At 45.7% G+C, this 17007-nt stretch overlaps 1 protein-coding gene across 13 annotated transcripts in view; it reads right to left on the reverse strand.

The window, feature by feature from the left end:
- Nucleotides 1-17007, reverse strand: part of STAU2 (staufen double-stranded RNA binding protein 2) — a 213937-nt gene that overhangs the window by 73032 nt on the left and 123898 nt on the right. The window contains exon 15 of one of the 13 annotated variants that reach the window (XM_039524275.1): nt 15166-15219. The exons of the other annotated variants lie outside the window; for them this stretch is intronic. Within the exon in view, the coding sequence (XP_039380209.1) occupies nt 15181-15219 (39 nt within the window). The 3' untranslated portion in view covers nt 15166-15180. Of the gene's footprint in view, nt 1-15165; nt 15220-17007 lie in introns of those variants that run through there. 13 annotated transcript variants of the gene reach the window in all.

Below are 17007 nucleotides of genomic sequence, written 5' to 3' on the forward strand. Positions count from 1 at the left end.
ATTTGAAAATAAAATGTATCTGTATATTTTTATATATACGTATTTTTTCTAGCTGCTTTCTTCTGTCCTTCATGGGCAGCACTGTATTGGTGCTTGGGGTTCACAGTTGCTTTAGTGCTAGGAAGTTGACACCCTTGTTTCTGAATTTGATAAAATGATATCAGTTAGTCCCGTCTTATAGTAGGCCAAAATAATCCAGAACAACTCTTCTACTTAGCAAATGGGAGGGATCCTGCTGGTATAGAAGCACTAATATATGAATGTAACCAGTGATGGTCTGAGCTGGACAGGAAAGGATTAGAAAATGGGGAAAGTACTGGTACATTATAAGGACTCTGCACAGCAGAGAGTTACCTTATGAAGATTTTGGTAATACCGAGTTTCCAAGAAAAAAAGAGGGGAGGTGATTCCCTCTTCTTTTCTTGGGTAAAGTGAAGGAACTTTCAGTCAGGAAGCAGTGATTAAAAAAAACATAACTGGGTGAGGTGGTACAATTGGCATTTGGTTGGGAGATGGAGCCAGAATTTAGGTTAGAAAAGGCCTAAGGCAGGATGCAGATACCACCTGTTTCTCTGACATCCTTAAGGCCTTTTCGAGCCTTATGTTATACCCTGAGCAGACAGCTGCTAGGAGTAAAAGTGAAGCTAGTTTGAACAACCTATTCCCAGCAAAAAAGATTTAGATTTGTTTCTTTTTTTTCTCTCTTGTAACATAAGTTATACAAAGCTTGGCTGTTCCCGTGTGATTATTAATAACTCCTGACATCTTCGCCATAGCACTAGTGTGAAAAAATTTACAATTAAGTCCTGGCTGCTTTGAAATCAATGGCAAAGCTTCCTTTGACTTCAATGGGGCCAGGATTTCATCCTCAGTTTGTATCATGGATCCAGCTGGCATATGACAGAATGATTATGTAGTTAATAAACTATGCCACCTTGTTTGCACTAGGTAAGCATGTAATGTTGGTCAAGTGACTTCACTAAGTAACAAGCGAGAAAACCAGATGACAAAGACTGTCCTGGCAGACACGCAATTCTTCAGTACGTGGCATGTACGCAAACTGTTATTTTAGCATGCAAAATGCTTATGTAAATACTACGTATACTTTTGGTGGTGGGTGTGTTGTGTTTAAATGCCAATTATATAATCAGTTTGCCTGTTGAGCAATTTCACTGGATGACAAGTGATTAAACAGGTTGTCAATGAACAGATACTGGATTACTTCAGTTAGCATTTGGAATGTGCCACAAACAGCTCTGGCAGGTACTGCATGCAGCTTGCGTGGGTAGTAAACTAAACATTAAAGTGTGGGCGTCAACAACTTTTTAGGGACACCACAATCTGCCTAAGATGGATGAACCTAAAACACTAAAAGATTAACTAGTTTTTAATTGTTAATAATTTTAATTTACAATTCTTGAAAATTTTACCAGATGCCCATCCACTGGTTAATAGGTTTTGTCTTGCAGATGTAGCTATTAAGATGAGGTTACCACCACCAGAAAGGTTGAAATGAAACTCCCCAATAAGAAGCCGAGTCCCTAGCCAATCCCAGCTACTGGGAAAGGTGGAGGGATGTTTGGGGGACTGTGCTTGGGGCTTCATCTTTGTTCTCAACATTTGTCAAGTAGGGGGGCTGGTAAATATGAAGTTCTACCCATTTCTAACCGCAGAGCTTCCCGTCTCTTACACTCCCTCCACAGCTTGCTGATGCTGCAAGGGAGGAGGGTCTCCACCATGTTATCCATCCCACTGAGCCTCCTTGATGTTGTGAGTGGGGTGTGTTTCCTTTCCTAGTGGGGAGAAGGAAAACAGGTCTTTGCTCCCCAGCCCCTCTCAGTAATCTCCATCCCTTCTGAACTTCTCCAGCACTGTCCCTGCAGCTGGTTCTTGCCATTCCAAGCAGCAGCATGAAAGTAACACCACTCTTGAGTTTCACTGCTGTCCAGATGGATTTGAACAGTAACAGTGAAACTTACGAGTCTTGAAACCGATTAGAGTTGTGGTTACAAACTATGGACAGCAGACCACTTGCTGGTAGACAGCTGGCTAATTACACATTGCTGGCTCCTCCCCCATGCTTCCACCTGCTATACGGCAGTGAAAGACAGCTAAACATACATTCAATACTTTCCCAATATTGTTATGTTATATAGCTGTCACAGGGATGTTATTTGGTGTTATTTCAAGGGGAAGGGATATAGTCAATGAGGCAGTGGGCCTGATTCTCAGTTGCCATGCACTATGTCATTCATTGGTGGGAACTGTAAAACACTGCCAGCTCAGAATGGTGGCATTTCAGCCCCACTCTTCACTGCTGAGAATGAATGTCCACATGCAGAGCAATGGGGTATCTGGCTCTGTAACTCTGTTAAGATGGGGGTTACACTATGAAAGTGTGGGACCCCCCCGAACGGGATCACTGGAACTCTCTGTCTGCATACTCAGAAAGGCAATGCTGCTTTGGTTTACATTCTGCTCTCACTTGGAAATTAGTAACTTATTTTTTATTAAATGAAAGATTAAATTCTGCACAAATACATGTGTTTGATCTCATGCTCTCCAGGGAAAGCTTTAGTTGCAGCCAGGGAAGAGCAAACGCTCTGTCATGTACATCCAACATAAAAAAAAAAAGACATAAATTGAGTTAATATAAAACAGAATTCAAAAAATAAGGAGGGAATTAATGTACTAAAGCTTCTATCCACAAATGCAAGGAGCATGACAGACACGCAGAAAGTACTAAATAACAGACTATAATCTAGTAGGCATAACTAAAACCTGGTGGGATGACTCTCAGAACTGAAATGTCAGTATAAATTGGTATAGCTAAGGCTGCGAGTTTATCATGGAGGTCGCAGAAGTCACAGATTCCATGACTTTCCATGACCTCCATGAGTTCTGCAGCAGCCGATGTGGGTGGCTAGCTCAGGCAGCCCTTGGGCCAGTCTCACCAGCTTCTGCTAGGGCAGTCTCAAGCCACCGTGCCTCCCTCCCACAGCAGGAGTTTGGGTGTGGGAGGGGGCTCAGGACTGGGGGCTGGGGAGTGGGAGGGGGCAAGGGCTCTGGTTGATGCTTACCCCGGAGGACTCCCCAGAAGCAGTGACAGGGCCTCGGCTCCTAGGTGGAGGTGTGGCGAGGTGGCTCTGTGCACTGCCTCCGCCTGCAGACACTGCCCCGCAGCTCCCATTGGCCATGGTTCCAGGCCAATGGTAGCTGTGGAGCCAGCACTCGGGGCAGAGGCAGAGCACAGAGCTGCCTGGCCACGCCTCCGCCTCGGAGCTGAGGGAGGGGGATGTTGCCACTTCTGGGGAGGCATGGAGCCAGGTAGGGAGCCTGCCACCGCACCAACTCCCCTACCCCCCCAGCACCAATGGGACTCTTTTGCTGAGTGCAGCCACCCTCACCCCCCAGCACCCACGGCACCCCCGGGCTGCCCTCCCCACTAAAATTTAGTCACGGGTATCTAGTACAAGTCATGGACAGGCCATGAATTTTTGTTTACTGCCCATGACCTGCCCATGACTTTTACTAAAAATAGCTGTGACTATAACATAGCCGTAGGTACAGCTTATAGGAGACAGAAAAAGAAGAGTAGGTTTGGTGCTAAGATGTCAAAAGTATTTTACAATTCTGTCATAGGATAAGCTGTCCCTCTCCAAGCATATTGGGGCCTCAGCTTCGGCTATGTCCAAGTTCCAACAAAACTAAAGAGTCTGATTATAAAGTAAATCTGAATAAAAAAATCTTGACAACATTTATTTTGTCACAAAACAAAAATCACTGTGGCTAGAAATTAATGTAGAGTTGTGGCCATCTAAGAATTTCTTCTGTCAGGTTGAAAATTGATAGGAAAGTAATTGAGACGAGAAAGATGATGTATTTGCATCCTCATAAGCTTCTTTTTAATGCCACTCATTGTTCTGGTAGTGGTAGCAACAGCCAAAATATTTCTTTTATATTCTGCAAATCATGACAACCACAGTCTCTGACCTACGTATGTACCATTTCCCAGCATGCTCTACAAATATAGACCTTGAACTATATAAAATCAAAACCTATTCCTTCCTGGAGTTTGGCTTTATTAACAGAGATATCAACCATAAGATAAGAGGTCAGCTCAAACCTTGTCCCCAGACTTTGATGTTCCTAGGGTTCCTGCCTTGGAACTGCACTGCCCACATCCTAGATCCTCTCTTCCCAGACAGCCACTCCTGTCTCTGTTATATTCAGGTGGAGTAAAGACTCACCCACCTCAGAGAGTCTGCATAACCTATTTAACCCTTTCCTAGCAGAATTAACACCTGCTAGCAGGGTGGGCAAACAGTGTTACAGGCAAACACTGCCCCATCCTGGTTTGCTTGTTATTGTCAGGCATCTATATATCTGGGACATGAACTTTTAAGCAGCTGTTTATGAGGCTGGTGTTCACTGCCTCTTGCTTCCTAGCATAGCTCCTTTCTGCTGCCACTGGCAGAAATGCCAATTCCATTAACACCACTTCCACCTCTACTAGTCGTCATGTTTATTATTTTTAAACCTAACAATGAAACTGACAATAACAGTGGCTTGTATAAGGTATAAAGCGTTACAGAAACAGGACTCTTTTAGAAATTCCCTACCATGAAGTATGATAACAAGATAATAATGATAAGAGTGGGATATTTTCTTCAATGTAACTAGTAGGTCAGCTCTAATGCAACACAAGCATTAATGTCAGGATTAAAGCAAGTTGTAGAGCCCAGGGCACAGGCTAGGCTTCAGAGGGATCGTTCCTTTCACACTAGAAATACAGTAATAAACAGACTAATGTACAGTACTGCCAACTCTAAGAATTGTAAGTTAAATCCCCCCAGATCATGGGATTGGTTTAAAAATAATGAGATTTTAAGGAAACAATACACTGCAATGTTCTTTGGTCTGCTGCCTGAGCCAACCAAAGGAAGCTAACTACCCCTGATATGCATGAAATTATTTCACATTCAAAATTCAGACTTACATGCACAGTATTCCCAACCCAGGTGTTCAAAAATCATGAGTGAGGCCTTAAGATGGTCTTTAAAAATAATTATGTTAGTTCTCTAATTTGTTTTCTGGTTTCTGAGCCTTCAGCACTCAGGCCTGGTCTACACTACGCATTTAAACCGAATTTAGCAGCGTTAAACCGAATTAACCCTGCACCCGTCCACACAACGAAGCCCTTTATATCAATATAAAGGGCTCTTAAAACCGATTTCTGTACTCCTCCCCGATGAGGGGAGTAGCGCTGAAATCGGTATTGCCATGTTGGATTAGGGTTAGTGTGGCCGCAATTCGACGGTATTGGCCTCCGGGCGGTATCCCACAGTGCACCATTGTGACCACTCTGGAAAGCAATCTGAACTCAGATGCACTGGCCAGGTTGACAGGAAAAGCCCCGCGAACTTTTGAATTTCATTTCAAAATTTCATTTGCCCAGCGTGGAGCTCTGATCAGCACGGGTGGTGATGCAGTCCCAAATCCAAAATGAGCTCCAGCATGGACCGTACGGGAGATACTGGATCTGATCGCTGTATGGGGAGACAAATCTGTTCTATCAGAGCTCCGTTACAAAAGACAAAATGACAAAGAATTTGAAAAAATCTCCAGGCTATGATAGATAGAGGCCACAGCAGGGACTCAGCACAGTGCTGCGTGACAAGCGTAATGGAAAGCCAAAGAATCATGGTGGGAGGGAGGGGGGACTGAGGACTCCAGCTATCCCACAGTCCCCGCAGTCTCCAAAAAGCATTTGCATTCTTGGCTGAGCTCCCAATGCCTGAAGGGTCAAAAACATTGCCCCGGGTGGTTCAGGGTATATCTCATCAATTTACCCTCCCTCCTCCCCCCGTGAAAGAAAAGGGAAAAAAATTGTTTCTCACCTTTTTTCAATGTCACCGTATGTCTACTGCATGCTGCTGGTAGACCCGGTGCTGCGGCGCTGAACAGCAGCATCCCCTCCTCTTCCTTTCCTGATGGCAGATGGTACAAAATGGCGGAAAACCGTCCTCATCATCCTGTGAGTGCTCCTGGCTGGCCTCGGTAAGGTCAGCCGGGGACGCCTGGGTAAAAATGGGAATGACTCCTGGTCATTCCCGGCAGATGGTACAAAAGGCTTGGTAACCGTCCTCATCATAGCAACTGGAGGCTGAGCTCCATCAGCAGCCCCCCCTTTCATGTCTAAAGAAGATTCTGTACTGCCTGGACTATCATAGCAGCGGGGGCTGTGCTCCTCTCCCCTCCACCCTTTAATGTCCTGTCTGGACTATCATAGCAGCTGGAGGCTGCCTCCCCCTCATTTTACCTCACTAAAAAGTCAGTGTTTCTTATTCCTGCATTCTTTATTACTTCATCACACAAATGGGGGGACACTGCCATGGTAGCCCAGGAGGGTTGGGGGAGGAGGGAAGCAATGGGTGGGGTTGTTGCAGGGGCACCCCCTAGAATGGCATGCAGCTCATCATTTCTGCAGGATCTCTGGGGCTCTGACACGAAGCGGCTGTGCTCTATGGTTCTCTAGTACACTTGCCCCATATTCTAGGCAGGACTGACTCTATTTTTAGACAAAACATAAAGAAGGGAATGACCTGGGGAGTCATTCCCATTTTTGTCCATGCGCCCCCGGCCGACCTCAGCGAGGCCAGCCAGGAGCACCCATGACAGCAGCAGACGGTACAAAAGGATTGATAACAGTCATCGCCAATTTCCAAATGCAAACGGTGCAAAATGACTGATAAGCATCATCTCATCGCCAATTTACAATGGCAGACGGTGCAATAGGGATGGTAACCATCTCTGCTACCTTGCAAAGGCAAATGAATGCTGCTGTGTAGCACTGCAGTACCGCCTCTGTCAGCAGCATTCAGTACACATACAGTGACAGTGTCAAAAGGCAAAACAGGCTCCATGGTTGCCATGCTATGGCGTCTGCCAGGGCAATCCAGGGGAAAAAGGGCGCGAAATGATTGTCTGCTGTTGCTTTCACGGAGGAAGGATTGAGTGACGACATTTACCCAGAATCACCCGCAACACTGTTTTTGCACCATCATGTACTGGGATCTCAACCCAGAATTCCAATGGGCGGGGGAGACTGTGGGAACTATGGGATAGCTACAGGATAACTACCCACAGTGCAATGCTCAGGAAATCGACGCTAGCCTCGGTACATGGACGCACACCGCCAAATTAATGTGCTTAGTGTGGCCGCGTGCACTCGACTTTACACAATCTGTTTTAAAAAAACAGTTTCTGTAAAATCGGAATAATCCCGTAGTGTAGACATACCCTCAGTTCATGTTTTCCAGCTTTTCTCTGCAACCCCAATACTTTTTTGTTTTTAAACGAAAGCTGGGATTCTCTCATAATCAGTTGATTCTTAGAGCTGGAGCATTAAGAAAAATGCCAAATATCACAAGACGCACATCAAAATTATGAGCGTTGGCAACACTGCATGGACCCATAATAATGCACACACAAAAATATGGGTATGCAGGATTCACTGTGCTCAAACGAGTGAGAGAGCAGCTGTCTTCATGAATTCACAGAGTTTAATGCCAGAAGGGATCATAAGATCATCTAGTCTGACCTCTTGCATATCATAGGCCACAGAATTTCACTCAATTACCCCTGCACTGAACGCAATACCTTGGGGTTGACTAATGCATAACTTGGGTCTTGCTGAAGCATATATCACAGAAAGGCATCCAGTCTTGATTTGAAGACTTCAAGAGAGGGAGCACTCAACATTTTCTTTGGTAGTTTGTTCCAATACTTAATCACCCTCACCGTTAAAAAAATTAACCTTTCTCTGTTAGATTTAAGAGCCCTTCTCCCCATGAAGGAGCTTATACACTGTAATCAAGTCACCTCTCAATCTTCTTTTTGGTATGCTAAACAGATTGAGCTCTTTAATTCCCTCACTGCAAGGCCCTGAAATAATTTTTCTGGCTCCTTTCTGCAACTCCTCTAATATTTCAGTTTCTTTCCCTCTCTATCCATCTTCCTTCTTATTTGCTTGCCTTCGCACACCCCATGGCCCACTCAGATTTGCCCAGTCTGCTGTTCTGCACCTCCCCATCATATTTTCCCTTCCTACCCCTCAAATTATCCCGTCTATGTCACATATTGCCCTATACCTCCAGTTTTCCTTCTGCCTCCCGCATTTCTCTGCAATCCCTCTCTGTGCCCTCTAACAATCTACATCCCTCTCTCCTCTTAGCTTCCAAACTATAGAGCCTAAAGACTATCACCATCCCTGAGGGCAGCCTGGCTTCAGTCCCACAATAAACTATAGGGAATTTTACATAAGGAAAAGACGGTTACTCACCTGTAGTAACTGGTGTATGGCGCTAAATAATATATAGCCGCCCCCCCCCGCTCCTCAGTTCCTTCTGCCGCTGAAACACCAGTTACTACAGGTGAGTAACCGTCTTTTCTTCTTCGAGTGATTGCTCCAATGCATTCCAGTTAGGTGATTCCCAAGCCTTACCTTAGGCGGGCTGCATCGTCTCTAGACGGAGAGACCAGGTGGCCGCGACAGAGATGTCCTGGATCGGCGTGGCCAGGGGAGGCAACCCGATGGGCGTGCAAGCGTAAACAGGTCCGGATGCATGCAGTCACCCAGGACGAAATTGTCTGGGAGAAGAAGACCGAGGAAGATCTCTCTTGTTGGTGGAAGGCGATACCCACCTAGGGAGGAAGGGCGATGTGGGGCCGGCTGTACCTTGTCTGCATGGAAACACGTGCAAGGGGGGCGAAGGGGGACCCATCAGTTTGGCCAGACGAGGTTCAAAAGCCTTTAAGGAAGCGGAAACCATCTGGTTGGAGAAGATGGACGTGAACCTTCAATGAGGAGACTGCAAGACCTTGCTCTTAAGGTACCACAGACCAGTGCTGCCGGCGCCAGGCCGGCGCTATGAGAATGACGTGGGCTCTCTCTCTCCTCTTTTCAGGAGCACCGGTGCACGGCGGAACTGGAGGGAAGGCATACAGGGAGCCTGGGAGCGAACCCTGAATGAACAAAACGGTGGCACTTCCTGTTCTCCTGGAGGCAGGAGGTCTCATCTGGGAAACCCCACCGGAAGATTGTGTGGGCGCCGCGGGTCAGCGCGTGTTCTCTGCCCGGAAGAAAAAGGGCGCTAGGTAGGTGAATGGGGTCACACAAGTCCCACAGAGAAAAGCGCGCCCCCCCTGCAGGGGAAGAGCGCGCCCGCCCTGCTTGTTCATCGCGCGCAGCGCGGGATACTGATATGCAGGGGCGAGCGGGTGTGAGATCGCCCAGGGGGCCCCCCAACGAGTGCCGAGGCGTCCGTGGTGCAGGGCGCACTGGCCGTGGTCGGGAAGGTGACTAGGTCCATGATGAGGGTGACCATCGCTTGATGGCGGCGCGAGGAGACAGGTCCCCCCGACCTCTGAACGCACGCACGCTGAGAAGGGATGGTGGGACTTTCGGCGATGATGAGGAGGCCGAGCCGCCTGAAGAGGACCGGATAGGTAACGCCGATGAGGAGGATAGATGGCGACATGAAAAAGCGCCCCTTTCATGTCGAGGCGGCAAACCAATCGGTCCCCAAGGACCCATGCGAAACTTGGGCTTGAGCAGGGATAAGGAAATAGAGTAGAATCCTGCCCCCCGCCTGTCTTGAGCACTTGCTTCTGGGGCACCCACGCTCAACAGAGTGGACTTTGCAAGAAGACTTGTCAGAGGAGAGTGAAGAAGAGGACAGAGAGGGGGGTGGGGGGGGCGGGGGGCGAAACAATTGAAAGCGGTATCCCGACTGAAGCGGGGGAAAGATCCGGAGAGGAGAGATGCCGGGAGCCCCGTCCCAAAGGATCCAGCCTGGCCCCTGCTTGGCCCCTGAGGAGCGCCTCCGTTCGCCGCCCGTTCGCCCCGGCGCGGCGCGGTTCTGCGGCCGTCGCCCGGAGAGAACGCCGAGCGCTGCTGTTGGTAGCGGCGGCTGGGCGGCGAAGGGTCTGCTCTGCGTTGTGTCGCGGCGTGTGCATTCGGCGGCGGCGGATGGCGATAGGGAGAGAGAGATGATGGGCCGGCCGCCGCCCCATCGGCCGGACGCCCCTGGAGCCTTCTGGGGAGCCCTGCGCCGCTGTCGCGCCCGATTGCCCGACGGCCCGACGGGGTTCGGGGCGATCGCTGGGCACGAATACGGCCGATGTTGCTAGCGCGGCTGGGCTGGTTGCGGCCGGAAGGGCGCTTGTGTGTCGCCGGCGTGTGCATTCCGCGCGGCGGATGGCGATGCGAGATGTTGATGGCAGGAGCCCGTGAATTTCGCCAGGGACGTCAGGATGTCAAGGATTTGGGCGCTGGGTTGTTGGTGTCTCTTCACGGTCGTTTACGGATTGAGCGACCAGGAGTCCGAGGTAGGGTGGAGTAGAGGTACTCATAGCGCATTTTTTGAATTGTCCGCACAAAGGGCAATGCCACTCGACGGAGTGTCGCGCCCGACCACATTGGTGATCGGGTCCTCATCAGTTCCTGAAAGGCCCAAGGTCAATGGACTGCTCGTGATGGAGTCCTTGCGGGTCGGCAACTGCTGGGCGGCATCGAGGCCACCGACGCTGGGCGGATGGGGAAAGGCGCGCCGAGGCGCCCGAGGAATGACTCGTCCAGAGGGCGGCCGCGGCTGGCCCTTTCCCCCCACTGATGTGACAGTCGTCCGCACCGGGTGCCGGGCTGGAGGCTCGGTGCCTCTATGAGCCGGATTAGCTGCCGCGCGCGATGCCGCGATGACGGGCGCGGCGGCGTGTGCCGGTCGAGAGGCCCAGGGCACACGCACGCACGCCGCAGCCACTCGCGGCATCCTCCGCGAGCTGCTGACTGTCTGATAAGGAGCTGTTTGAGGCAATGGAGGCAGGAGCCGTGGGGATCACCAACCGGCATAGGCCTCTGTACGCGCGCAGGGCTTAAAGCCCGGTGCCTTGGGCATGAGCCAAGACCGGGAAGGAAAGGGAGGAACTACCCCCTTATCCTTACCTAAATCACTAACTAACTAACTATTGAACTAACTATACTAACACTATGTACAAGGAAATTGTGGAGGACAGAGAGCACTCCACAGTTCCAACTGGAAGGAACTGAGGAGCGGGCGGGGCGGCTGGGGTATATATTTAGCGCCATGGCGTAACTGGAATGCATTGGAGCAATCACTCGAAGAAGAAGCCTCACTTCTGCCTTCAGCTTCTGTAGGGAAATGGTGACCATCTTAACTGAGGGCAGCCTATGACATAAATTCTATTGAACATTTATAAAAAAAAGTTTGCAAGGCTGCTGGTGAATGCTGGGAGATTATGAGAAGCTATTTAAAAAACAAAATATATATTGGGAAACTCCTGACAAAGCTGATACAGGAGAAATGCCAGGACCAAGGGATCTGGGTCACAGGCTAGGCTGGCAAGGGCATTAGAGAAACAAACCTCGTTTTACAATTTGTGAATACAGAACAACATTAGCTCTTAGGAACAAGTTGCAATTTTTCCCTTTGAAAAACAGAATGGAAATGATTTCTTCAAAGCTGACTTTTGACCAAATGAGGTAAGCCTCGGCAGCTAGGGGTTTAGAGTGCAGACCATGCTAATGCCAATCATGTGATCAATCCCAACTAGTACTAATATACTTTTTTTTTTTTTTGCTGTTTCACCACCATTTCAGAAATGTTTATCTGAATCTGAAATTGCTCAAGTGAATGCAGTTTAATATCAACAGTTTATTATTAACAACGACTTAGCCTTAGGCCAATGAGCAAAAATCCAAAATGTAGTGCAATAAAACAAAACTAAACCTGGAATTATACAATAATAAAAACATATAAAGAAAGATGAAAAAGGACACAAACCATTAAACTATATATGATCACCATGACACATGCCTTTCCCTTATTTTAGTGGCTGACCATGCAAATAGGGCATCTGCTCAAATCACAGATATATTATCAGATGCCAACAAATATTCTACTTTTTAAGAGGTCATAGAAAAATGCATCCGGGACAAAAACACAGAAAGCCATTTTGACCTCAAGTGGCAATACAGATTACAATGTAATAAATAACCAGTGGTGTTTTCCTCCTGCCCTCAGTCCCATGGGCAGAGTCCGTTACATTTCTCGGTGCCAGTATATTGGCCTTCTAAGTAAACTGTCGGTATGGATTGAAAACAGAGAGCTGTGAATGGCCTTCTTAGCAAGTAATTGCACAAACTATCTAAATATCTGGCACATCCATAAGTCTTTTTAACAAGGGGAAAACAAGGTGACATATTTGCAATAGAAACAACTGCCATATCCTATTGCTTATCAATATCCTCTATTCTTGACTTGATTATGGAGTTCCCAAGTTTAAACTTCAATCTAATTATTTCTAATTGTGACACCTAGAGAATGCAAGGAATTTTGAATACCTTCTAACCAACAAAATTTACATGAGAAAGTCCTGCAGATCTCCAGGGCCGGCTCTAGACCCCAGCGCGCCAAGCGCACGCTTGGGGCGGTGTCCCGTGGGAGGGCGGCAGGCGGCTCCGGTGGACCGCCCGCAGACGTGCCTGCGGAGGGTCCGCTCGTCCCACGGCTCTGGTGGAGCATCTGCAGGCGTGCCTGCGGGAGGTCCACCAGAGCCGCGGGACCGGCAACCGCCAGAGCACCCCCTAGGGCGTGCCACCCTGCTTGGGGCGGCGCAAATCCTAGCCGCCTCTGCTGATCTCTTCCTCTAGGCAAGTGCTGGGGGTGCATACCATGGGTATAGTTTGGGAGGAACATGGGAGGCATTGTCTCCCCTCCCAACTACAACCCAGGTGACCTGGCTGGAGCTATCCCCCACCTCCAAATACAGAAGTCAAACTACGCCTATGGTGCATACTATAATTATAAAGCCAAATATTAATATTGTGATGTTACACTTTGTGCAGAATAGAACCCATGCCTATCTCAGCTCCAAGAAAAGCAGTGGGGATATTATTTGGAAGACTGAGAATCTTCCTAAGATATTTGTTTTGAATTACTTCCAGCCCCATGGGATCATTCCATTGCCATATTTCTGTGCTGTACAAAATTTGAGCACATACCTTAGACACAAAACACACTAAGGACAGGTTCAACTAACTTACCCCCACAGGTCCAGGTAAAATGCAATATAGCGTGGATTGAATTTGAAGCCTTTTCTTTCGTTACCTGAAGATGTTGATCCCAGACACCATTTTGTGAGAACCAGACACCCAGGTAAGGGAAAGAGCTAACTTGTTCAACATATTTCCCATCAATCCTCCATTTATGTAACTGCCATCTTTAGCTAAAGACATTTACTTTAGTTTTTGAATAATTTATTGTGAGGCCCTCCCACTGGCAATATGAACCAAATGCATTTAATAAACTCTTCAGGCCCACTGGTGTTTGTGATAACAAAACCACATCATCTGCATATAATAAAACAGACACAGAGTGATTCACAATTTTAGGGGACAGAATTCATCCTTTTTTAAGGCTAAAACAACATCATAGATGTTAAAATTAAAACAAAGAGGGGCTAAAAAGACAGGTCCGCCGAACCTCTTATGTAACTGGGATGGAATCTGTTTATTTCCCACACAAGCCTATACTAATCTTGGCCACTGTATGTTTATGAAGAGCTCTCAAAAGAAAAGTAACTGGGGGTCTATTCCAGCAATCTATAATTTGCCCCGCAGACAGTCCCTATCAACAGAATCAAAAGCCAATTTCAGATCAACAAAAGCTGCATACCATTTTCTTTTCTTAGGTGGCACATATTTATAGATCAAATAAGAAAGAAAAACCAATGATCTCTGGTGGAGTGGGCATTTTGGAAACCAGCTTGTTCCTCAGCAAATCATTTACTTTTTTTCTGCCCAATCCTCTAATCTCCCCCAAAGCTATTTACTGTACATTTTTAAAACAACATCAAATACACTAACTGGACAGTAATTCCCTGGATCTTTCCTATTCCCTTTTTTATAAAGTGGAATAATAATACTGGTAGCCCAACCTGAGGGCATATTAATGTTGGAAAAAAGTTTAGCCAAAACAGGTGCCCACTGACCAACATTCTTTTTAAGTACTTCCATAGCAATAAAATCCTCCTTTGGTGCTTCATTACAATGTTGTTGATTAAAAATTTAACTTCTACAAGATATTACAGAACATTCTGGCAGAGAACAGGGACTGGAGGTTACCTGAGCTGATTGTGTTATTATAAAGTCTGAAAAAATATTTCTCCCAAATTTGGATGACCAGCTAGCAAGTGTGAAAATGGGGAAGGGAGTAGGGGGTAATAGGCACCTATATAAGACAAAGCCTCGAATATTGGGACTGTCTTTGTAAAATCGGGACACCGGGTCACCCTATCCCAAATATGCTTGGAGATCAGCACTTCAATATTACTCCTAGTCTTCTTGGAACCCATTGCTGCCAATGTCCAGGAATGTATAGAATTTTTCATTTTGGCAGCAGATTCTGATTCCTTCCACAGTACCATATGATGTTCCAGCTTTTTTCTTTTCTTTTCTTTTCTTTCAGCAATGTTTTAGAAAGCTCTCTAGAATTCACTAGTTTTGTGATGGGGTCTTGTGAACTGGCTTTCCTAACCTCCCTGGCCATAATCTGTTACTGTTTTTACTGACAAAAACAATCATGCAGTACAAAAAAAAGTTCAACTCCAAACAAGAAGTTACAAGAAACAAAAAAATCAGAAAAAATTAGAGTGGGCATCTTCTATACATCACTGGAAATGGAAAAGATTGATTGACTGGAAAACTGCTGATCAACTCTTAACATACTTGAAAAATCCACTCATGGTGGATTATAACTATACTGCTGGGTAACCACGCTACTTTTAGACACGCATAATGAAGATGTTCCTAAGTTACAATGGATAATGCAGACCCAGAAAGTAAACTCCAGCACAGAAAATGCCATTCTGGACTTCTTGAGAGGAAGAAGTGACCATTATCAGATCCATGATACTACTCAATTTCACCAAACTAAGGAAGTGGCTCATAACAACAATACAAGATGAAGATATGGAAAGATGTATTAGGTCAAGTAGTCCAACCTTCTGCCGCAGTAGGGTTGTTGTTAGTGCTAGTTGCCAATATACTGTAGTTTAATATATATTTATATGATGGGTGCCATCACCTCTCCAGAGGAACTATTTTATTCTCTCAGGTCGTTTTCCATGATATGCAACCTGAATTTATAGGATTTAGATTTTAGGAATGAAAATTGGGCAAAATTAAGAAAGCTAGTGAGTAAGCTGTGAAGGGAAGTATTAAAATCTAGAAGTCTGGAAAAAACCTGGGGGATCCTAAAAGCACCCCAGGCCAGATCCTCAGCTGGTGTAAATTAGAATATGTCTATTAAAAAGCAAAGGACCTGTTTGATTTACACCAGCTGACTAACCCGTCATAACTAACATACAGTGCAAAAGATACAATGTGTAAGAAACAGCAAATACGCGTTAAGACAGGTTTCCCAATAATGTAATGTTTATTGTGAACTGGTGCCTTTTATGACTTCATTTCAAATATAAAATTGAGATCCTTCACCCTAACAAATCCACAGTAGCTTCTCTCTTTATTTTTGCTAAATCTACAGTATTCATTGACACTATGTAAAACCATTATGATGAAAATTGTAACTGATCAATTACAATCATATCAGGTCAGAGGGAAAGAGATTTTTAGTCAGACTGTTTAAAACTCGAATGTTATTCATTTTATGTTAAATGACTTAACTCAAGCTTCTGATAAATTGGGAGAAAAGTTTTATTTGTTAATGAGTCATTCTCCTCTGCCACTTCAGATGGCAGCTAGCAATGCTTCCCTTCCAGCTTTCTAGTTCCCCAAAACAATCACAGGCAGCCCATCCCCACTGTGGGGCACCAGATAGAGGAGGAGTTCCCTCAACACCTGGAGGAACAGAGAGAGAGAGAAAACCAGGCTCTCCTAACAATTCCATGGATCTAGTGGGCCATCCCGCCTCTGGGATAACAGCCTTTTCCTGCTGCTAGATAGTGTAGGTAGTCCTGTAGTTCAAGTGCAGGTACTCAAGTGTACTGCAGATTCAGGGTTCAAGCCCTGCTGATGTTGCATGGTGGGAGATCATTCTTACAGCGATACATAATATTTCCTTTTAAAAACACTTAGGAAATTACATTAAAAAAACTATAGTAAAATAACATTTTTTCAACCTAAGTAACATTGTTTCATCATAGCTTTTTTTTTAAAATGTAACTGTTTAGATAACTTTTAAGGTGATTTCTATTTAGAAGGTGATTTTCTGTTTACAAGCCATGCTGTTGCCTAAATAAATGCCAAGCCAAGGCCAAGTTGACTGGTAGCCCAGAATGTAGTTGTTACCAAATTGACAGGGACCACCTCAAATCCTTGCAGAATACTGATAGGTCCAAATATTGTATCTGAGACAAAACCAGGATAAAAAGGGGTTTTTACTGAAAGATAAGCTGAGAGAGTTTGGAACAGTATAAACAACTTGCTGGATGAAATGAGAGGTTGAGGGGAATATGTTTGTTGAATCACTAAGATATTTACCATAGTTTACCATTACAGTAAAGTACCACGTAGTTGTGAGTCACTACTTTATGAACAGGAAGAATCCTCAAGCTATCATATAAATAACTAAAGGGATTTGTTTATATTAACAGCTAGCTCCCTACAAATTTCCATTTAATTCTTTTAACCTAAAACATGGCTAAGAGTGTCTGAATCTTTTCCCCAAACATAACTCATTCAGATCATTGCCAAGAAGACGTCTCCTTCTCCCTGAAAGAAGCTTACATTTAGGCTGACAAAGTGTATGACATATTTAGTACAATTTAAAGATGACTTGCAAAAGCAAATAAAAACTGCTTGTGCCCATTTTTGTTTTCTTCTTATATATACCCAGGCTCTGAAAAGTGCAATGTTTGATTTACTGTTTTATTCGACTTGTTTTTTGCATTAGAAATACCTGAAGT

Source organism: Mauremys reevesii, linkage group 2 (genome assembly GCF_016161935.1).
Source record: "Mauremys reevesii isolate NIE-2019 linkage group 2, ASM1616193v1, whole genome shotgun sequence".
In the NCBI taxonomy this organism is placed as follows: Eukaryota; Metazoa; Chordata; order Testudines; family Geoemydidae; genus Mauremys; species Mauremys reevesii.